The 24,719-nt window shown below is 42.1% G+C and overlaps 1 protein-coding gene across 1 annotated transcript in view; it reads right to left on the reverse strand.

Moving 5' to 3' along the window:
• Nucleotides 1-24,719, reverse strand: part of SNX24 (sorting nexin 24) — a 124,655-nt gene that overhangs the window by 8,598 nt on the left and 91,338 nt on the right. Inside the window, exons 4-6 of the mRNA XM_067568915.1 lie at nt 5,939-6,033; nt 3,884-3,916; nt 2,636-2,700 (exon numbers count right to left, since the gene is read on the reverse strand). Of these exons, the coding sequence (XP_067425016.1) occupies nt 2,636-2,700; nt 3,884-3,916; nt 5,939-6,033 (193 nt within the window). The remainder of the gene's footprint in view (nt 1-2,635; nt 2,701-3,883; nt 3,917-5,938; nt 6,034-24,719) is intronic.

The following is a 24,719-nucleotide window of genomic DNA, read 5'->3' on the forward strand; positions in this document are numbered from 1 at the left end:
CTAAGGGCTGCTGAACAGTTTGTATAAATAAAAACTTGTTGCAGTGACATTTTTTTTTTACCTGCTATGTAAAACCTCCGAACCATGTTTCAAGGCCAAAAAAGGCTTGGTGAAAGCCTGAAGAGTTCTTTGTTCTGAATGCCATTAACTAAACCTGTTTGGTATCTCAACACATGTCATGCATTAAAATAAGCCACTTCTTTTTGATTAAAAAAAAACTTAAAATAGTTGTTAAAAAATTCAATATTAAATTCCCAGTGACCTCAAGCAAATATGGTCATTCTTAGAGTAACAGGTTAGAAGAGAAAATGTAGATATCATCAAAGAATTGCAGAAGCTTTAATAGGAGTCATGGAGCTATATAATGATTTGTAAATTTAGGGTGTTATCTGTATATTTTAAGACAATTATACGTAATTTCCATTCTTTGTCTTTCAAGATTTTTGCATGGAATTTAACAACGTTCAGAATTTAATTTTTTTTAATAAAAGCTTAACTTGCAAGTTGCTTACCCAGTTACCCAGAATGACTTTTAAACAAATCTTTGAGGAAATGAGGTGCAACAAAACAAGGATTTGATTACTTTACTTCCTAGATTTCTTTCTTAGCCCCAAAGTCAAAATCAGCTTATCTCCTATATTAGTAAGTGTATCAGATGGAAATGGTGCATTATAGTTAGGCTTGGAAGCATTAGATTTTTCTCAGTAAATGTTAATAAATACTGATTTCACTGTACACACTCACATACATAAAAACCGCTGAAAAATATTTCCAGATATAACTGAAACTGACAGGCAAAGTAAGAGAAGTGCTGCTTGAGACCTTGTTAGAGTTTGTGTTGAGGATATTTATTTTATATATTTTGACATGTGATGTTGGCAATTTATGTTTTAACCATTATAGTTTTAAACTTTTTGAATCTGTGTCTAGTGTCATTAAACAATTGTCTGACCCCAGCCAAATTTCCTGCAATTTGTGAAAACTTAAATAGAGAAAAATCTAAACAAATTTTTTCTTTAAATCAACATCATCTCTTGAAATTATCAAAAAATAAAAATCAAATTCTGACACGCCTAATTAGTTTCTGAAACCAAACACATTTAAGTGTTGGTTTAGCCATTCTTCTCCTCTAGAATAAAATGAAAACGGCAGAAACTGTTTTTAACATCTGCACAATTCTCTTCCAGTTTTGGGGTAGAATCTTGGATCTATTTAATTCAGTGGCAAAACTTACATTGACTTCAATGGGGGGCAGGATTTCATCCATGATGTTTATTAGTATACTATACTTGTTATGTTCTTGATCAGGTAACTCAAAGAATGAAAGCTTCAATACTTGCACTCTGCTTTGGAGGAATCCAGGACTGGAGGTGTATTATAAGTTAGGAATCATGTACACAGCACATCTGTTCTCATGATTTTATCATGAGTGTTACAATATTTGATGTTTAGAATCCCAGCTCCTGGATTCATGTGGCTTCTTGAGAATCTCAGCTTTTTTTAAAAAAAGCTCTAGCTCTCATGATTTTGGAAAAAAGGTTGAAAATGTGAAGGAAGGTTACTTCGAAGGTTGAGAAACCAAAGGCAGATACAAAGAATCCAACATATTATTAATTATTATTATTATTATTATTATTATTTTACATTTCTTGATTTAAGCTAATCTTACAATTTCTTGATGCTTGTTTTTAATACCTGGGGGATTTGCAGAGCCACATGGGGAAACCTCCACACAATGTCAGCTGATTCTCAAAGCTATCTGCCTCATTTTTGTTAGTAGCCCTACATTCCAGGCAAACACTACTTAAGAAATAAAAGCAATTTCTTATTTTTTTTCCTGATTGGAAAATCTGAATTTACAGCTTAAATGGAAAATTTTCATATTGAAATTTATGTATACACAGAAGTACATTTCCTTATACAAAGTGTGGAAAAGGTAATAGTTCTAATAATTCAAATGAACAACATTGTAGGAACACTATGCAATCTATTCCTACAATATCATTTCTGGGAAGAAAACACAGGGCAAAAGGCCTTGAATTATTTTTACAAAGTGAGGGGGAAAAGAGTAAAAGAGACGGTGGACTATAACTACCTCTTCCAAACGTTCTTTTGAAATACATATTAAGAGATCAAGGCTAATGTAAATATCCTCCGAACACATCAATTACACTCAAAACTTACAATCTTTAAAAATATATTTGAGAGTTTAGAAATGATAAGAAGTGACAATAATCCAAGTGGAAATACAAACATACTCACAGCAGATTGACTGGTGTTTAGAGAAAAATCACTTATAACAGGATTGGACCTTTAAGATCAAACCCTTCAGGCAAAACAACCCACAGAGTCAACAAAAAAAAGAGAAGCAGTATTTTAAGTCTTTTATCATTTTAATCCACAGTAGATTTGGTTAGGAGAACAACTGAGAGAAATTTTTTTTTTAATCTTCATATAAATCATCTACCCCAATTAGGATTTTAAAGATCTTTTATACAAGAACTACTGCATTATTGGCAGATTATTAGAATTTGGGCCAGTGTCACTCGGCAAGGCTTGTATTAATAATAATGTGGTTTATGTGGTGTAGGGTCAGATCAGTAAAGAGCTGTTAACAGATGACAAGTTTGATTACCGTTGGCTGTAGGCAAGACATATGGATCCCTTAGGAACAGCAGCACAGGCTGGTGGGACAGTTTGCTGGAAAGGTCAAGAACAGGAATGTCAGCATCAGAGGAGGGTAAACAGGATATACTACAAACTACCTTTGATAAAGTGAGGTGATCAAGCTGCTCAGGAATAATGTCAGAATGTTTATATGCGCAAACTCTTTGGAAAGGAGAAAATTTTCTGGGAGCAAAGCTCACTATTGCTTAGTCACAAAGTGACAGCATCAGCTTGAAATCTATGGTGAAGGGGCCACAATCCTCAGTGGAGGTGGTGGTGGCTTTAAGCCTGTTGAGCCCTCCTGATTCTGTGTTGTTCTGCGGACCCTAAGAATGTTTAGACTATCATGGAGACACTTCAGCATTAGGTTAGCCTCCCAGGCTATGGTCCATATTTGGACTCTCTGCAGTACTCCTGCCCCAGACCTGATCCCAACACACCCCCATGCCATGTGTAATGTCTCTCATCTGTCGTCCACAATACCTGTGCCAAGGGAACCCTCCCCTGGACTGCTAAGGCCCCTTCACACTACTCTGGCTCTTTTACCTGGGGACCAGAGCAGGAGTAAGGATCTCACCCACAGTTTTTTTTAAATGAGATAAGTAATTTCAGTTGCTATTTCTGAATGCCCTTGCCAAGTTTTAAGATTTTACAAATACATTTTCCTGGTTTTAGTTTAAATGTTGATCTCTTCCTATGTGAAAGACAGATGCAAGCAACAGGGGAAACTAATTGCTAATTGCTGACTGTATACAGCAAAACTGAACTTATGCAAAATTCTGTCAAATATATGAAAAAAATCTCCAATTTTTTTTTCCAATTATGGTCCTTTTGTTACAAACACCACCCAGCATGGGGGTAAAAATGTTCACAGAGTTAAGACGATGGTTCCTTTAAGTTTCTGTAAGAAATTCCAGAATATAAATTTAAGAGAGAGATGTACAATTCATACTACAACAGAGCTGGTCCAGCTTATGAAACCAGCCATGGTGTTTAATAAATTCATTTGAAATTTAATGTCAAGTTATTGCTATTTTTCAGTTGTAGGGAAGTCTTTTATGTGTATATATCTAATTATTTCAATGTCCTTGTCTTATATATTAGTAGTCTGTTAAACCAATTTCCTTAGGAAAATTAGCAAAGGAAGCATGGCTTTCATTTACTTACACCACATTTAGTTGTCTAGAAATGCTGGCAGTGACTGTGAATTGCTCACCTTGATTCTTCAGATTCTGTTTCATCAAAAGAACTAAAACAAAAATGCAGACAAATTAGGTTATGCTTGCAACATACAACTCCATATACAAAGAAAGCTGTTAATAACAACTACCAAAGGCAGCACCCTTTTTCTGGCCAGTGGTTATGTAATGCAATGCGATTAATATGAAAGAACTCATGATTTTATAGTGACCACAGCTTGTAAGTGACAACATGTATTTCACTGGAATAGATTCACAAGCATAAATATATAAAATTGATGGGGTACAATTCCACTGAGAGATTCTGGTTGACACCATTAACTACAAGAGAAGAGTATCAAGTAGCTTGTCCCTAAATCACTAAAGCTGGCATGTTTACTTTTTTTTTTTTTTTTTATAGCAACATTAGAACATTTATGTTTCATATTATTATTGACAGCAGCATAACTGATAACTAGCTATAATCAGAGTATATTTGCTGTTATATGAGCATTTTCAAACCAGTATATTAGTATGGCAAGTAAAGTAATCCCTACATATCTTGAAGAGATACTGTATGTACTGAACATGAACAATGGTTTCCCAAGATCACATTTTGGAATTACCAGGACAAGGCTTTGTGAAAAATCATGGCCCAGATGGTAGCCTTTTGTGGAAACACCCATGTAAAGGAGTACAAAAGGCTCTGAGGCAGCCCTAGCAGAGTTTTCTTTATATTCTTCTGCTCAGCTGGGAGTGGGGGCAGTGTTTACTCCAGTGTGGAAGAAAACAAGAACCTGACTCACAAACCCTGTCCAAGATCCCTTTGCCTCCACAGTAGTTCTAATCAGCTGTGGTTCTGACCCCACTAACTGACTGCACAGCTCTACTGGCAACTTCCTTGACCTTTGAGAGTGAGAACCTTACCCCTACTCGAGCCCCTTTACACCAAGTAAAAGGGATGTAGCAGCATGAACGGGCTCCAAAAACCCAAGATCTGCCCTCCGGAGGGTTCTCCTGGTGCAGGAACTGTGGAAGACAGCTATAAAGCCACTTTCCTAGGATGTCTCAAGCCCCGGCATGCTAGGGAAAGGGCTGGGGCAAGAAGGTGTGTCGGGACAGGGCCGCAGTACACAATACTGTGGTGATTCCAGGCAGCGATGTGACATGTAGGGCTGCCCAAGGAGGCTGCTGTAAATCAGACATGCCCTCAGGGCTGTCTAAATTACTCTGGAGACTGCTCTGCTCCCTGATAGGCTCAGGATAGGAATAGCACAAACATGGTTTAAAACCTCTTTATCCACCCTGCTTCCCCAGGGCTGTGAGTTCTGTGTTGCACCTCTTAGAGGCACAGCAGAGAATTTCACCTAAAAGGGGAAAGGACAGAATGTTTGACTATATTATTCTGATAATTTCTGGTATACTTAAGGGAGGACAATGTGCATTCTCCTGCTCCCTCCATCCAAACTGACCATGAACCCTTACCTGGAAGGGAGGTGTGAACACTAGTGTAGATTCCACCATGGAAATGGCTGATCCCCATTTCCACATGGAGATGAGGTGAGATTGCATGCAGTGAGGGTCTCAGATTACAATTTGCCCCACATAAGTAGAAAAGTAGAAGTAGATTCTAATCCTTCAATAAATTATTGATGTAACACACACACACACACACACACACACACACACACACACACAATCTCTCTCTCTCTTTTACCATAGACTGGAAATCTTGCTGATTTCTTTTAAATCCTTTTTGGTAGGTATTTCAAAGATCTGTTAGGCTTAGATGAGAGCAAGATAGAAAAAATGAGATTTTCTGTTTCTCCTTTTCTTTCCACATATATACAATAAATGTCACCCATTTGTTTTTTTTTACAGGATGCATTTTATTTTACCATCTTTTTATAGCTACACAATTACATGTACAATAAACCTGATTCTCCTTCTAGTTATTGTGGTGTAAATTAACCGCAAATCCATTTTAAGTCAATGGTGTTAAATCGTCATAAAACTGATACAGAGCGAGAGAAGAATCAGGTCTGCCTTGTTTTTTGGTGCATTATGAGTTGCTTTAGTTAATGAATTCTTACCCATAACTTTCTGCCTTTGGCAGAGAAGGGACATGCCGAACATTCAAGAAGTCTAGAAATATTTTGGGGAGATCTTCATTTTCTAAAATGATAGTCTGTAATATAGAAAATACACAATATTGTTCAATTCTTTTCTCATTTTTATTTTTCCTCTAACAATAACTTCTAATACGCAAACCACAATTACTCCAATTCTTTTTTATTATACAAGTTTATTAAAGTTCTGTAAACATCTTCCAATACCACAATCCATGTTACTAAATTCTGAGATTACCTCAGATTATGGTGAAGCAGCACTGCCCTTTCCTATGCCAGTATCAGTGACACACATCTACTCAATAAAATGCTTACTATAAGTTTGAATCTTAAATTTGATTTTTGGTATATTCATTTTGGAATAACATTTTAATTTTGTTGTCCCCTTTAAAAATCAAAATCAACAGCAGCACATGCTTAATGACCTCAGCTACTTCATTTCTAGCACTTGAAAGAATCCCATCCATCATGGCAGTAGGAAAAAGGAACTCTCCTGTGTGTTCATGGGCTTACTCGGTTTTATTAATGCAAGATTTAGGGAATGTTAACAAGGTGAGTTGTTTGTTTGTCTTGACAGATCAGCTTACAATGCACTGGTCACATCTATAGTGTGATCACTAATGACAAAGGCCTTGCGAAAGAACTACTATCTAGACCTGCCATGATGTTCTATATTAATAATGCATGGGCTGGAATGCATTCCTCTTCCCAAATATTTTTCACTAAACAGATGACTGGCAGTTTTATGAGAAAGTTAATTAGAAGTAGATTTAATAGAAAAGGACACAACAGGTAAACGGGATTTTTTACATACCCATTCACCACGAGAGACAGGCTGATTTTAAAGACATAATAGACTTCTACAGTTTTATAATAATGGTAGGATGCAGTTAGTAGCTGGTCTCCATTCCTCATATAAGACAAATAAAATAGTTCACAAAGGCATGTCACTGTTTCTCTGGAGAATTAAGGCCCTATTCACTTGTCACTCATACTGCTCAACTTGTTATTACACCTATACAAAAGCCATATTATTATATTATACTTATATTTTATATTATTACTATTATACAAAAGTATGTGTGGCACTTAACAGACAAAAGGCAGTCAATCTGCTAAAGAGCTTTCCGTCTCAGAGGCCTGATCCAGCAAACAATGCCTATGAGTAACTTTATTTACATTAGTAGAGTTTGATCAAAGGAAACCACTCACACAAGGAAAGTTGCATACTGTGTTTGCAGGATTAGGCCCTTGATTAGAAAAGAATCACTGTGACAGGGTGAGAAAACAAGACGCAATGGTTCCTAATGAGAGGGAGCATCACACTATACAAGTTAATGAGACAATATTCCTATTGTATGTAATCTAATCTTATACAACACAAATTATTTCTTCAATTTGGTTACAATGGTGCAGTATGTGTGGGGCAATAGCAACTCAACTATTTGTGTAACAAAGAAACCTAGTTAAGATTCATAAACGTTACTGTAAAATCTGAGTGAATTTAAAAATGGAAATAAATTTTAAAAGAAGATATTTGCATATCAGTTCTTTTTTTTTAAATTTATCTTCCAGAACTGTGTTCAGTGTTCTGTATTTCTCCAGCAAGAGCTGATGATGTCATTATAACACACAAAAAATCAAACAAACAAAACAAAAAAGGCCACAGATCAGACACTGTAGCTCCCAAACTGTTTTACTGTGACACCACCTCTTACAGGAGAAACAAAGTTCTGAAGTCTTGGCTGGTACAAAGCCTTTCAGTTCACCTTTAAATGAGGATGCAGCATTAAATGCCTCTTTCATTTACATTCTGTGAGATCAGCACTATGCTGCTGCAAAATTCATCTTGCTCTGCATTCAAGTTATGCATGGCATGGGAGGACAGGTGGAGGGGGATGCATATTCAAAGAAGGTGTGAATTGCATAACAATGTGCAAGATTGCTCAAACAAAAACAATTTACTAATATTAATCAATTTTGCACCAAAAACTGTGTGTGCAAGAGCTGCTTTAGGGCATTTATAATTTATGCACAATCCCTTAGTTCCGCTTCTTGAGCTTTTCCATACACCACGTTAGAGCAATTTAAGTTACTTGCTGAAGTCTGCTGCTGGTAAACTTAAAAGAAAGTAGAGATGGTGGTGGGGGAGAGGTAGGACATGAACAAGAGAAGTTGTCCTCGTGATGCTATCATGTTTGATGCAAACTTCTTGTTCCTGCTTCTGCTCACTCAGTTATCAATCAACCCCAACCCAAATCAACCCAAACCTTGATAACTAGTTATACAGCCCCCCTGATTTAATTAGATTTGTTTTGCTGCAAGGTCTCAGATGGACATTATTTCCTTAGACATTTCAAAATTTTACTCCCATTAGTTTAGCTAATGTTCAAGCTCTTTGTTTTGCAGAATTGCAAAAATGCCATACACAGAAAGACATAACCCAGCTTGGTTTGATGGGGCATTTTGTCAGACTGTCATAAAGCAATGGAATAAAAGGAGTTTGGTATGGTTTCAGTGAACTACACTACATTTCCCCGATAATGCATGCCAAAATGTCATAGCTATATTTTATATACTTCCAGAAACATTAGGGAATAAATCATGGCATTCTGAAATTATCCTAATTTGGGGTCAAATTCTCTGCTGGCCCAACTCCATTGACCTCCATGGAACTTGGCCCTTAGGTTGTGTGCCATGTCATGGAAGGGCTGCAGGGGAAACTGACGACAGAGAAAGACAGCACAGATGACAACTGGCCAAGACATGTAACAATTCTAAATTTTGCTGTATTTCTTTTAGTCTTTCAAGTAAAAAAAATAAAAAGCTAGTTCCATTTGCCTGTAACAACCAATACAACCCTAAATTTTAGACTTTCTCATTTAGAAAATTAAAAAATGTATATTTTGCAAACCATATTCTCCCCAATCTTGAAATAATGGATAAGCAGAAGTGGTGCTTCTCTTTGACCATATTTAAAATTAGTGATAAAACACATACAAATAAAACTTTTCTTCATACCAGTATGTGATAGTGCATTTTAAATAGAAGCACTGTGAGCGAAGACAGACTTATTTTACAAACTACAAGACATATCTATGAAACAGGAAAAGGTCACAGTAGGGTTATAAATGAATGTTTGGATTTTTCAATGTACTTGAACTCTACCTAGCAAGACCATAACTAGTCCAGTTCCGAAAATGGGTCCCTGTGCTATTTTAACAAGCTGAATTAAGGAACAAGAGCAGCATATAGGTTCTCTCTCCAAAATGAGAAGAGAATTAAAACACTTATCCCAAGCTAAAGCAAATAATTTAGGAAGTGACTCCAGAAATAATGTTTCAAATTGGTCAATTCCACCTATACTGAGAACAATGTTTTCTTCACATATTTAAAAAAGCAGTTTACCAATTCCTGCCACATTTTAATAAGCTACTGCATGTTCCTGGAAAATATAATGCTGGAAATACGAGTGTTTACACCATTAGAAATTTCTTTTTTATTGAAAGGGTGCAATTATTATTATGTAACACTAAAATCCAGATTTTTCTACTTTATCAGCTTCATAAAATCATGTTCCCTCAGGATATCATTGATTACTTGCACATGTTCTTTCAGTGACATCCCAGATACTTAATTGTCAGTTATCTTTTCCCCTTCAGTAAGTAAAACATAGTCACAAAACTGCAGAGGGACTTGTTCTGCCTTAACCTTAGCTAGATGCCATCATGCAGTGGAAAACAGTGCTAAAATATCACAGGATAATGCTTTCCAACAAGGGAGACATATAAACAGCATAATGATTTCCCATGAGTTTCCTTTTTAGAAAATTGTCACTAAAGCCAGCATAAATGGTGACATATCTTCACAGAGGACACTGTGAAATCGAACACTGGCATTCTAGTTAGGTCTAAACCTACTCATCAGCCAATTATAACAGTAACTGAACATCTTGCCGAAAAGTTGGACAAGACCAGTTTGCTAACCTTCTGAGATTGTGCTACAGGAATGCATTGTTTTCACTGATTGATTATTTTTTAACAAAATAGTTTTAAAAATTCATTTCTTCCAATCATCTATCCTAGTTTCTCAAGATCTATGGAACGCCCTTTAGTAAGGAGTCAGTGTGGTGAGCTAAGTTGCAGGGTTTCTAGGAGTCCTTAAAGCTTTTTCTTTTCACAGTCTGGTTTAATCTGAAATGCCCTATTGTTAAGGTGAAAAAGTTCATGACAGTTTTTCCTCTATTCACAAGGAAGGATGCTTCACAATACCTAATTCAGTGGTGCAGCTAAAAATGGGGGAGAAAAAAATCAATACATCCTAGCTACAGTAAGTAGGCTGGAGTGTCAGTCTCCACTGGGACTGAACCCAGAAGCTTTTAGAGCGCTTTAGAGTCTATATTCTTCTATTTACCTGCTTTTCAGCAGCTGCTTACACAGTCCCATGAAATGATAAAAAGGTTAGCAAAGAACCATATTAAACTAAAAAAACAAGTAGACTACATGAAGGAACCTAGTTTCTAAATATGATCTTTTATTTTCCTAAAAAAGCAATAGCAGATACACTTCTGCTAATCACAGCAGAATGCTTGCTTCTTACCCAGCATGATACCATAATGAAGAATTTACTCTCTTCAATAGCAAAAGAGCAGAATAAGTTAATGCTATTCAAAATGGTTAGTGATAATAATGGCTTTTATAAATATATCATGGGAAAAAGTAGTACATAGAGAAGATAGTCCATTAATGATGAAGACAAAATCCTACTTATTTTAAAACAGCTGAGCTACTAACATGGTTTTTAAAAGTCAGTCTTCAAGAACAAAACAATGGACAATTAAGAAGTAATTAAGATCTTGTCAATACAGCTGTTGATAACAAGCAGGTACTAGAATACTTGAGAAAACAATATATATACACATCCGTGCATCCAGAAGATATGCATCCCAAGGTGTTAAAGGAAGCAGATAATTATGTTTGAAAAGTCATGGGTGAGGTTTTAGATGGTAGAAAAATAAATGTATTACCAGGCTTTAAAAAAAAGAAGGGTGAGAAAAACAATAGATAAACGCAGAGTAGGTATAAATTTGTAATACTGCATGGAGGCAAAAGAATAAAATCACTGCAGGTTTGGCTGAATGCACAGAACCTTCCCATTATGGAACAACGTAGTAATAGTCCCTCTCCCCAAGGCACTAGTGAGGCCATAGGCAGAATGTGTTTACCGTTCTGATCACCTTAATACCAAAAAGATGTTTGTTGGAGGGCATTTAAAGAAAAGCAACAAACATACTTAAGGGGTAAGAGAAAATGTCTTATGAAGAAAGATTAAAAGAGCTAAGTACACATTACATACAAATAAATTACATTAAAAGAACATTATTAAGGTTGTAAAGTCAAATATTCAAAAGTTAGGAAATGTGATTGCTGCAACTGCATGCGGGTCCTTGTCCAGCTGGTCATGAGAAAAGGGGCAGTTGCCCCTTTAAGGGCTCCCTGTGCAACTGGGAGCAGAGAGGAAGGAAGGAGAAAGTTTACCTGGACACAGCAGGAAGCAGTGGGGGCAAGGGAGAGAGGGCACGGTCCTTCCAGCTGACCGGAAGGTGGGTGGAAGCCCTCGTTCACCTGGATCAGGCTGGCAGCACCAATCCTCCCACCATGAAATCTGAAAAAGGACCAGGTTCTTTCATGGTCCGCTGTGGGCACCATGCTAGTTGCCCTTTTAACTTGGGGACTGGGAAGGACTTTTCCAACACTGCCAGATTGGCTGAGGCAGGTATTTGAGACCCAGTAGGTTCAGGCAGGGGGCTTAGTTTATAACCTTGCAGTTAAGTAAATAACACTTGCGGCAGATGTCCAGTGCGGGTACCCTGTATAAAGAGGTTACTCACTCTGTGCAGTTACTGTGGGACTTCAAGATGTGTCCCCCTATGGGTGCTCCACTCTTGGTGCGGGTGCAGCCCATGTGCCCTTGATCAGAGCTTTAGCAGTGTCTGTTTGGCCCGCGCATGCACGGTTGGTATCCTCATGCCGTGCATTGATGCTATATCAGCTTGCATGGGTGAACTGCCCCCTCAGTTCCTTCTACACTGCTGAGCATCAGAAGAAACTCTGAAGCAGAATGGAAGGAGGGTGGGTTGTGGAGCACCCACAGGCATACACATCTGGAAGAACCACAGTTACTGCACAGGGTGAGTAACTTCTTCTTCTTCTTCTCCAAGTAGCGTCCCTGTGGGTGCTCCACTCTTGGTGACTCCCGAGCTGTATCCCTGGTAGGAGGAGGGGGATTTGGAACAGAGTACAGCATAGAAGAGAGACCTGCATTGCCAACTGCAGCATCAGACCTGGAGGCATCAACCAAGGCATAGTGTCTAGAGAAAGTATGAATTGAAAATCATTCAGCAACTGCAGATTTCTGGAATGGGAACATTTTTAAGGAGTGCCATAGTCATAGACTGTGATCTAGTCGAGTGTGCCACAACACTGACGGGGATGGAAAGTCTACAGCCTGGTAGCAAGCTACAATACACTCAGAAATCCATTTAGAGAGTCTCTGGGTAGAAATGGCAGAATCCTCAGATCTTTCTGCAATCTAAAGTAATAGCCTATTGGATTTTACGAAATGGTTTAGTTCTTTCCAGACAGAAGGATAATGCCCTCCTGCCATCTAGAGTGTGGAGAACAGTCTCCCAGGTGGAAATGTTCAGTTTTGGGAAGAAAATTGGCAGATATATGGTCTGATTCAGATGAAATTTGGAAGTCACTTTAGGGAGGAACCTGGGATTTGGCCATAAGGACACCTTATCCTTGTGAAATGTTGTGAAATGGGGTCTGCTATGAAAGCCCCAATATCTCTGATTCTGTGGGCTGAGATAGTCACTACTCGGAAGCTGTTGTTTTCCTTGATAAATTCAGTAGGGTGCAGGAGGCCATTGGTTCAAATGGGGCTTTGTGAGGCTTTTGAGAACCAAATTCAAGTCCCAAGCAGGAGGAGGAACCTTTATCTGCGGGAAGAGATTCACCAAGCCTTTCATAATTTTGCGGTTGTGGGGTGACTAAACAGAGAGAAGCCTTCAATGAACAATAAACAATAAACAATAAACAATGAAAGGCTGTTAGAGTCACCAAGTGAACTTTAATGGAATTGAGGGACTGTCCCGATTTCTTAGACTGTAGCAGGTACCCCAGAACAAGTCGTAGCAGGGCAGAATCAGGAGCAGTATTGTGGGTTCGCACCAGTGGCCAAATCTTTTCCACTTCTGGAGGTAAGTAGTTCTGGTCAAAACTTTTCTGCTATTTAATAGCATGTGTTGTTTTACATGATTACTCTAGACCCAGGAACCATCCAAGTACCACACCTTGAGGTGAAGAAGGCCCCACTTAGAATGCATCAGGCATCTGGCATCCTGAAAGAGGAGTTGGAAGATCTATCTGAGCATGGAGAGCAAGATGAAACAGGTAAGTGAATCATGTTTGCTTTGTCCACGTTGGCGCTATCAGAATGACTCTGGCCTTATTTTTCTTGATTTTATTTATCACCTTGAGGATGAGAGTTGTCAAAGGGAAGGCATAAAACAGTCTGTCCATCCAAGGCAGGATTCTCCCAGTGAATTATGACCTAAACCCCCCACTCCTTTGATCAAAATAACTGGATTTTAATTTGTGGTTTTGGTGAAAAGGTCTACTTCTGGAAACCCCCAAGTCTGAAAGATTCCAAGTAGAATCTGAGAATCCAACTCCCACTCGAATACTTGGGGGAAGCACCTGCTGAGTGTGTTGGCAGTGACATTCTGTATGCCAGGCAGATACATTGCTGAGATCTGGATGTGATGCTTTATGCACTAATTCCAGAACTTTATTAGTTCGGCGCAGAGGGAAGGGGATCTCACTTCTCCTTGCCAATTGATATAAAACATGCAGGCCACATTGTCTCTCATGACTGATAGATCTGTGTCAGATGAAAAGAAGGAAATGAAGAGAGGCATTTCTGATCACTCTGAACTCCAGAAGGTTGATATGGAGGGTGGTCTCTTGAGGTGACTATGCCCTGTGCTGTCACAGAGCTGAGGTGCGCCCAAAGCCCAACAGAGATCATCTATGGTTAAAGTCAGTCAGTGCTGGTTGGAAGAAGGGGACCCTGCCCCTACATTGCGATGAATCTTCCACTAGTCTAGGGAATGCTTCACCTGCTGGGGAACTGACACCTGTTTGTCTAGACCGTGGCTGTTTGCCAAGTATACCGTTCCAAGCCACCCCTGGAAACAGCGGAAGTGTAACTTTGCATGCTCTGTCACAAAAGTGCAAGTGGCCATGTGACTCAGAAGTTGAAAGCAGTTTCTGACTGAGGTCTGGGGGCAGTCTTGAATTGTTTTGATGAGGCTCGATAATGTCCAGAAACAATTCCACCACCTCTCTAGGACAAATAATGGTGTTGTTTGTCCACATCAATAACCAGAGAAATAGGATGTGGGTGGGAGAAGAGGATTCAAAGTCCTTGAAGAGGATGTAATTTTTTTTATCAGCAGCTGTCATTGTAGTTGGGGTTTGCCAGATGGTTCTAGTGAATTCCAGTAGAGCCTCATTAATGAGGATGGCAACACTAGATGGAGTCACAGAAGTGCAGAATGTCCAGTAGCTTTTATTGGATTTCTCTGACCACCTCGAGGCATATCTGCAGAGAGTCCACCACCCACTTCAAGATCCTGGAACTTGCGAAAATCATCTGTCTATAGATGGGGGTCAGAGAGGCATCAGGACTTCCAGGGAAGAGGACAAGATGGTGGTCTAAGGCATACCTTCTTTGTCTGCTCTGTACTTCTGCTTCTCAAATGGGTCTCCCTATCATCCCAATGGGATAGGGTTGGGGTCCTAGAGAACTGCCAACAATAGGCTGCCCAGGGATCCCAACATGGCCATTGAGGCCCATACTCAAAGAAGAAGGAAGTGATACTTGGATAAAATAGATTAGAAAAAGATTTAGAGGAAAGCATTACTCAAGAATGCTGGGGAAGTCGGGTTCAGGGCTCCTATGTCTGGTACAGCAGGGAGCCTCCTCCTCTTTATTGCCCATTTAACCCCCCTCCTTTTATAGCCCATTTAACCCTCATACAAGGGCAGGACATGAGGTTTCAACAGTTGAATGGCTGGGACCAGGTTGGGGACTATGTGGAAAGGATGACCTGCACTGCACAATTTATTGCTAGATATTTTAAGTAAATAAAGTTGTGGCCTGATTTAACCACATCCATTGCCTCCTGTCTTTCCTACAGCATGGCTGGATAATGCCTGTGCAACTGAGTTCTGACTCTGTGTGTTCACTGAATGAGGCAGGGTCCTGCTTGTCATTATTTGCATGGAGAGGAGTCAAATTCAGGAGAACCACATTCCTGCACTCAGGAACAGGGAGCAACTGCTTGCCCCAATCCCACAGAGGCCCTTCCACCAGTGCAGCTGTATTTAGATGAAATACAACCCTGGGTATTTCATTAAGTTGTAGCATGTTGGATATTGTTAGTAAAATAATGTGTTAAAAATATATGAATTCAACTGTAGTATAGTTTAAAAATGGCCCTGAAATTGCAGTTCTCTCTGATGGGTTTTTACTTTGCCAGAAAGATGTTCCACAGCCTTAACGCCACCATGTCAGTTTTGTGATTGTGGGCCTTGATAAGGGTCAGGTGGCAGGTGAAAAATTATAAACAACAACTTCGAGGAAAATGAGATTACTTTCCCCAACACTGACAACTACATGCATATGCATACAAACATGACAAGTCCCAGAAATACTTAAATCACTCCATTTACATCATTCCCTATGCTAACCACTAAGCACTGCAGCAAAGATGCAATTGAACTCCACAATAAGTTTTCTAGTTTTGTCCAACTGATATTTCCTTACTAGAGGTTTCGGGTCAGAGTAAACTGCTGGGAAATGATGTGACATTTCCTTTAAAACTAATTACATTAAGCAGCAGGTGCCCAGAGCAAGAGAATATGGAAAGAGTACGGAATTCACTTCACTGCACTGGGGGTTAATGCACTCTTTTCCAAGGAGATACTGCAAGCCTGAATATCCACAACTTCACTCACTGTGTCATTTGTGCAGAGATAAAGGAGGGATCACACAATTAACAAAAAACATTTAGGTGTATATGAATATTTGTATATTAACAGGGATATGGCTTCACACAACACAAAATATCTGGTTGAATCCAGAGTCTACACTGTTCATTATAATTTGTAATGTGTTAGGGAATCCACTGAAAGAAAATAAGTATATCTAGTTTTAAAAATTCTGGAGTTTACTTCAAATTTTCAGCATCTTTCAAAAAGTATACTAACATACATGTTGCATTCAGAAAAGGCTACTTTAGAAATTTGTCTGTCTGTGCTAAGCAACAAAGGCAGTAAATAATTCCTTTTTTCTGTAAAGTGGAATTTATCACAGTTTAACAGACTGAATAGCCAGCTATATTCCCATTACTTTTATTTTGAGTTCCAGAATTCAGACAGCACATTATGTAAACTATTTTCACAGGAGAAAGGGCCACTAGGAAAGCCTATGGAGCTTTTTTAAACTCTGGAGGACTGTAGGAGCTACAAAGTTGGGGGGAAACAGAAGTCATTTTCTCTTTACACAAATATTTATGACTCAGAGATATAACAAGAATAGAGTGAAAATGTTTTTTATGGTGAATACAAACAGTTTTACAGTAGAAAAGAACTGTAACAATGAAATTCCATTTCATAATTTAGATTTGTGCAGCTATACTAGATCACTTTAAATTAGCTACTGTTTATATTAGTTCTTATGTTTAAAACATTTCCCTTGTCCTGTTAGAAAGTGATACCCAATTAAAGTGACAACAATGCAGCAATGCTACACTGACAGCACTAATCATTGATTCAAAAGCATTTGCTTTCTGAATGACTCAAAAAAGGTTTAATCTCTGCAAAATATATAATTTTAAAAAACTGCTAATCACTACATTTTAATGGCCAAGATTCAAATATTCTCTATTTTCTATGATGGTTGCAATTCTTTACCCTCCCATAAGTGTTGTGGAATAAACTGCTGATACTAAAGGTTAGTAACATCTAACTGGTCTGGGATGGACCTTCTGAAACAAACCCAGGTAGTATTATACATACAGCGACCAGAAATAAATTAAAAGATGGGTCAAAGCATATGAAACAAGTTTTATTGTTTTAAAAAGAAGTTAACTTGGAAGTTTATACATATGGTGTAACAGCAATAGTTTAAAACTCTTGATAAAGACTAAAATAAAAATGTGCTATGAAAAGTTATTTGTCCATACCTGCTGTGGGGATAGTACAAAAAGCATGCTTTTAAACACTGATGATTACTTACATTGAAAAGGTGGAAAATATAAGGGGACACGAGAGAGAAGCAAATTACTAACAATTTAGCAGTAATAACTGCTCAAGTGCTTTTATTCTCTAGAACCACTAATACAAGAGCAAGATACTCAAAACAAAATGGCAACCAATTTAAAATGAAGACTAAACACATAACAGTGTATAGTCAAACAGTGGATGTCGCTGAAGCAAGAACTAAGAGACAAATGAAAAGTTTAACAAGATTAAAAAATTTAGAGAGACAATCATGTTGTGACAGGTACTATAATTGCATGCACTATCTATGGAGACCATAATGTATTAAATCTATGAATGGTTTATGTATGATTGTGTTCTATTCCATGAGGGAGGGTCACTCCAGCTTCCACAGAAACTAAAAAAAATGGGAGGTGATTAAAGTGAATCTCTGAGACTAAACAACTCTAGAGACCTTCCATTACCTGGAGTGGTTTGCATATACTGGTCCAAGGTGGGTTTTCCAAAGACTAAGAGACAAAGAAAAGGTTTTTGGTATGAAAGGATGAACTTGAACTGACACAGGGCCTTCTTTCTGATATGGCAAATACATAGGACTTTCTCTCCAAGGAGGCTGTAACCCTTGTGGATCGATTGGAAAGACTCTGGTCTACTAGGGCCCATAAGGTAACTTGGGTATGTTTAATAGGTAACATTAACTTGGGTAACTTGTGGTATGTTTACTATGTGTTTAAATCTGTTTATTGTTGTTTGGAGTGAGGGGTTTTTTTGGGTATTTTTTTCTGTAATGCTTTTGCCTCAAGAATAAATGTGCTTGCTTAGAAAGAGCTGTGTGGTACCTTGTAACTGCAAGCAATACACTGTTTATAGAGTGCTCACTTGGAGAGAGAGCAACTCATGGGGACTGGCCTTTAGGCAGCATGGCTTGCTGCGAATGACACAGTGGATGGCAGGTGTAAAGCCTTAATAGCCCTGGTCAGAAGGAAGTGTGATCAGGGTCCCTGTCCAGAGACAGGTGATGGCTGCAGCCCTGAGCCCTATCTGGGCATTCCTAGAATGGACCACGGAGGGTAGAGGTGCGATACAGGTGTAATTCCCTGTAAATGTGACATGTTATAAAAAATAATATGCATCTTTACCAATTAGATCAAGAAGCAGAGGGCTGTTAACTCTCATGCTTCTAAATATAAGATAAATCACTTTTGGAGCTTGGGAGGGTATGTTCTTTCCATGTGAATAAACTGGCGAGGGACAGAACAGTTTTCGTTCCTCTTTCCTCTAAAGCATCAAGTATACTACACTGCCAGAGGCAAGGTGCTGGACTTAGGTGACGAAGATGTTTTGCTTCAGCGTAGCAACTCTTATGTTCATGTGATGGAATGTTTATTAGCATCCTTAATTTTACTATTTGTTTTTTGGTTACCTATGCTGCATTGAATGCTGTCAAACTTAATTGACAAATTATCTAGAGTCACCAAAGCGGAATGGTCATGGAATGGACGTGAGCAACATATCTCGAAGAACAACAGTTGCAAGGTAAGTAACCATCTTTTCTTCTTCGAGTGCTTGCTCATGTCCATTCCATTGTAGGTGACTCACAAGCAATACCTTGGAGGTGGGACGGAGTTACAGATGAGCTACCTGCAGCACCGCTCTGCCGAAGCCCACATCATCCTGCGCCTGCTGGATGATGGCATAGTGGGATGTGAAGGTGTGTACAGACAACCATGTGGCAGCCCTGCAGATATCTTGCAGAGGTGCTCTCGCTAGGAAGGCTGTGGACGAAGCTTGAGCTCTGGTTGAGTGGGCTGTAATTATCCCAGGAAGTGGCACCTTCATCTGCGCATACCAGAACTTGATGCAGGAAGTTATCCACGAAGAGATGCGCTGGGCAGAAACAGGTAAGCCTTTCATCCCATCAGCTACCATGACGAAGAGTTGTGTAGATCTCCGGAACAGTCTCGTGCGCTCGATGTAGAATGCTAATGCCGTCTAACATCTAGTGTGTGCCACCTTCTCTCCTCCTCCGAACTGTGCGGTTTGGGGAAAAACACAGAGATAAAAATGTCTTGGTTATAATGAAATTGGGAAACCATCTTAGCCAGGAAGGCCGGGTGTGGCCGCAACTGAACTTTGTCTTTATAGAACACAATATCAGGAGGCTCCGAGCTCAGCACCCTAATCTCGGAGACCCTCCTTGCTGAGGAAATGGCCACCAGGAAGGACACCTTCCATGACAGCAGCAGTAAAGGGCATGTAGCCATGGGCTCGAAGGGGGACCCATGAGCCGCGAGAGGACCAGGTTGAGATCCCAGGAAGGTACCAGGTCATGGACCTGCAGATAGAGCCTCTTCACCCCTTTCAGGAACCTAATTGTAATGGGGTAGGAGAAAACTCCAGAGGCTGGTGGAACGCTGATATAGCTGCTAGGTGGATCTTCAGGGAGGCCACGGCTAGCCCCTGGAGTTTTAGTTGCAGCAAGTACTCCAGGATCGCCTGCATTGGCGACAACCCAGGCAAAATCCCCTGGGACTCTGCCCAACAGTTAAATTGCTTCCATTTAGCCCAATACATGACCTGCGTGGAGGTTTCCTGCTACCCAGCAGGATTTGCTCGACTTGCGCCAAACAGACTTGCTCGTCTGCGCTCAGCCACAGAGCCTCCATGCCGTGAGGTGTAGGGAGTTCAGGTCCGGGTGTAGCAAGTGACTGTGATCCTGGGACAGAAGATCGTGGCATCTCGGAAACTCCAGGGAGGGGGCGATCAATAGGTCCAGCAGCATGCTGAACCAGTGCTGGTGCGGCCAGGATGGTGCAATTAAGATAATGTCCGCCTTGTCCCTCTTGATTTTAAGCAGGACTTTGTGAAGGAGAGGAATAGATGGAAACGTGTACATGAAGCTTCCCAACCACTGCAGAAGGAAGGCGTCGGAGAGCAACATGGCCTCCAGACCACGGAGGGAGCAGAACTGCAGACACTTCTTATTCCATGCTTATGCAAATAGGTCCACTTGGGGAGAGCCCCACCATTGGAAAATCATAGAGACCACACAACCAGTCATGGGGGGGGGGGTAAGAACGACCTACTGAGGCAGTCCACCTTGTCGTTCCTCACTCCTGGGAGGTGAGAGGCTATGATGTGAAAATTGTGCCTCGCCGCCAGGTTTCACAGACAAATGGCCTCCTTGCAGAGGCCCGAGGAACGGCTTCTCCCCTGTCTGTTGATGTAATACATGGCCGCTGTATTGTCTGTCAGTACCTGCAGCACCTTGCCTGCAATAAAGTGGAAGAACACTCCACATTCTAGTCGAATAGACTGTAACTCTCTCACATTGATGTACATGCACCTCTCCTCCCTTGTGTGCCGAGATTGGCGCTGATATGGCCCCCCACACCCTAAATCCAAGGCATCCGATACCAGTGTGACTGAGGGGACTAGCTCTTCGAATGGCACACCCCTCAACACTGCCTGGGGGCTCCACCACCAGTCTAGTGTGGCCAGGATCTAGGGCGGAACTCTGACCACCTGGTCGAGGGAATGTCTGCTTGGGGCATAAACCAAGGCCAGCCATGACTGAAGTGGTCCGAGTCTTAGGTGAGCCAGCCTCACCACATAAGTGCAGGCCGCCATGTCGCCTAACAACTGCAGATAATGCCTGCCTGTTGTTGTCGAACAGAGGTGCAGGCAAGCAATGACAGCAGACATCGCCTCGAAACGTGGCTGGGGTAGGTAAGCTCTGGCTTGGGATGAGTCCAGGACCACCCCAATGAACTCTATCCACTGTACTGGAGTTAATGTGGACTTCTGCTCATTTATTAGCAGGTCCTGCTGGCAGCAGGTGGTGCATGTCAGATCTACACTGCTCTGGACCTGCCCCTGGTCAGCCAGTTGTCCAGGTAGCGGAAAATTTGGACCCCTTTGCGCCTCAGGTGCGCCACCACTGCCATACATTTTGTAAACACCCTCAGGGCTGAGTAAAGGCCAAAGGGCAATGCTGCAAACTGGTAGTGGGAGGCAGATACCACGGAGCAGAGGAAATGCCTGTGGCTGGGGAAGATAGAAATGTGGAAGTAAGCGTCCTTCAAAATGACCTCCTTTGATTACCGGATCACCTAGACACCCTTTGCTGGGGATCTAAAGAAGACCCTGGCATTGGTTGATGTCTCCTAGACCCCCTATTTCTGTCCCTCTGTCTGTAGGGCATGAACCACTGTGGCTGGTACCTCTGCTGTTGCTGGCCGTGAGGACGGAACTGGCGTCTAGAGGTCTGGGGCTTACAAAGACCCAAGGAGCAGAGTGTGGGACTCGAGTCTTTCAGACCATGCAACTTCGCATATGTCTGTCTGTCTGAAAACAAGGCTGATCCGTCGAAGGGGAGGTCCTGGGACAGCCCCGAGGATTGCAGCCACAAGCATCTGCGCATGCAGATGGCAGAGGCCATAGCTCTGCCCGCTGAGTCTGCTGCATCTGAAGACGCCTGCAATGCTGCTCTGCCACCGTGATACCCTCCTCCAGGATGGTACTAAAGTCCAGCGCCTGGTCCTGGGGCAAAGCGTCTGCAAAGTGCTTTAGTGAGTCCCAGAGATTGAAGTTGTACCTGCCCAGGAGAGTCAGCTGATTGGCAATTTGAAACTGCAGGCTTGCCCTCAAATAAACCTCTCCCCTGAACAGGTCCAATTTCTTGTTATTTTTTTTTTTTTGGCGTGGAACTGGGCTGTCCCTGCCTGTCCCGTTGGTTGGCCACATCTACCACCAGGGTACCAGGAGAGGGGTGGGTGAAAAGGTATTTGAATCCTTTGGCTGGGACGTAATATTTTTTCTCAGCCCCCTTAGAGGCTGGGGCCACTGATGAAAGGATCTGCCAGAGGGCCTTCACTATCTTCAATACCCTCTCATGCATGGGGAGGGCAACCCGGGCCGGGGCAGCAGCTGCCAGGACCTTAAAGAGACTGTCTGACGCCTCCTTCAGCTCCTCCGCCTCCAACCCCTCTTGAGAAGGTCTTGATGAGCCCTGAAATCATCCAAGGGCGCTGAGTGTCCCTGGGTGACCGCCTCGTCTGGGGAAGAGGAGGAGGACTGGAGGGGTACGGTGGGTGGTGGCATCCCTTCCCGCTGACGAGGGACCCTAACAGAGGTCCCTTCCTGTGGGTCTGAATCGTTGTCGGAGGCCGAACGATGGCCCTTCTCCAGCACCTGTGGTGCGGACTGCACCCCAGACGACCTGAATGGCTGCAGATCTGGCCCAACCAGAAACCCCCAGGGTCCCCAATACGGCCATTGGGATGACCACTGCCATTTAAGCCATCCCGGGGCTGCCTGAGCCAAAGGGTGCTCCGGCATCTTTTGCAGGTGGTGATGACTCGCCTGGTGGCTGTCCTCTCAAGAGGACACCGACTCACTGTCAGACGACCACTGAGGGGCTGCCTTGGAGGCTCCCGCTGTACAGTGCCGAGTGGTGGAGGAGCGATGACCCGATCAGTGGGTGCTCCAGCGCTCTGGAGAACGGCCTTTCGGCGGCATCGATCATGACGATGACGAGACCCGGTGCCGGTTCGTGTCCTGTGCCCAAGAACCATACTCCGACTGCAACCTGGAGTGCCCAGAGCAGCATCTGGGCACCGATGACTTACGGTGCTGCTTCCCACTCAGCCTCCAGCGACTGCGTTCTGCGCCACACCGGTGGGAGAGGTGCCGACTTCCCTCTGGGTAGCGGCCTTCTGCAGGCAACCCAGACAGGCACTGCCTCCTGGAACAAACTTCGCCCGGTGCTGGGGATTGTGACCGGTGCTGGGAGGGCAACCTCGCTCCATGCCCCGCCAATGTGGGGTGCTCCAGTGACCGTGACCTGGAGCGACTTCTGGGGAAGCGGCGCCACGTCAACCCCTCGATCCGGGGCGACCGGGTTGTTGGAGATTTTCATTCCTGCTCCGGTGATCGCTGGAACCAATCAGGGGTTCCCAACATGGGCTTCCCCTGCAACACCGGCCCCTTCTCTCTGGGTGGAGGCTGGGACATGGGCAACATGGGGAAGGCAAACAAGGTCCATGCCACCTGAAACGCATCCGGTGTCGACGGCGCTGGCAGCTGCAGAGATGCCTCCCCACTCCCAGGAGTCAGAAGTGGCTCTCCGGTTGGAGACATAGGCTCTGGCGGTGGCGAATGAGTCTCCACTGTCTGGCTTCGGTGCGGCCCCGTGCTCGACCTTCTGTCTGCAGGGTGCTCGACCCTGCTTCCTTGGACGGGGCAAGGGAGCGTCCCTGCTCTGTGCGCTGCTTCTTCCTCGACAGAGAGGAAGACGTCCAGTGACGAGGCGGGGCCGGTGCTGACGGCGGGCTCTGCACTGATGCCACGCTCGATACTGAAGCAGAACGGGTTGGTTCAGAGGCCGATCTGAGCGCGGCCCCCATTAGTAAGGTTTTCAAGCGGATCTCTCTGTCTTCTTGGGTCGGAGATCTGAAAGCCTTACATATTTTGCATTTGTCTTTACGATGAGCTTCCCCCAGGCACTTTAGGCAACTATAATGAGGTCGCTCAGTGGAAAGGCCTTCCCACAGGAGGCACACGATTTGAAACCCGGTGACCAGGGCATGCCGGGACTATCCTAAGTGACTAATTACCACTATTAATAACACTTAAGGTCTCATCTACTTAACTAAGACAAACAACAAACGATTAAGGGAGAACAAAAGGGATTGAGCACTTGTGATGCAAGCCAAAGCAGTTCCAGCAACCATCACAGGTGGAAAGAAGGAACTGAGGGGGAGTAGGGCTGGCATCGTCTCATATACTGCGGTATGTGTGCAGGGCTCCAGGGGCCACCGAAATCAGCCCTACGGGTAGTGCTAAAGGGAAAAAAGTTCTGGTAACCGAGCACAAAGGCATGCACACACCTACAGTGGAATGGATATAAGCAAGCACTCGGAGAACCACCTCTTTTTCTGCTCATACATATAAATCATTTATATAAATAAATCATTTATATACAGCCAGGAAGTTACGCAGTAAGATTTTTCCTTTTTTTGGACAAGTAGAAAAATGTCCTTCTTCTTTTACTACCAACTCCTTTTAGAAAGCCTTCCCTCCCCCCACACACTCCTTCACGAAGTGAGCATGCCTAGTTACATGCTGCTCCGTAACTATAGGAGCAAATCAATAGCAGCTGAATGCCATCTGCTTCGGGCAGCAGAACAGCACCAAAAGTGTGAGCAATGCATCTTCCCTTATTGAAAGGTTATTTTATGCAAGTAAACAATTCATCGTCTTCTTGCACGCTGGATGCTCATTTACCACTTTTGATCAATAAAATATGCAAAACAACAAAAAAATTGAACCCTAAGAGTAGTTCTGATGCCAGTGTGATAGTTAATCAATATCAGGTCTCTGTTCAGTAA

This window comes from Emydura macquarii, unplaced genomic scaffold (genome assembly GCF_026122565.2).
Source record: "Emydura macquarii macquarii isolate MOO-44397 ecotype Brisbane River unplaced genomic scaffold, CSIRO-AGI_Emac_v2 contig_2897, whole genome shotgun sequence".
NCBI lineage: Eukaryota > Metazoa > Chordata > Testudines > Chelidae > Emydura > Emydura macquarii.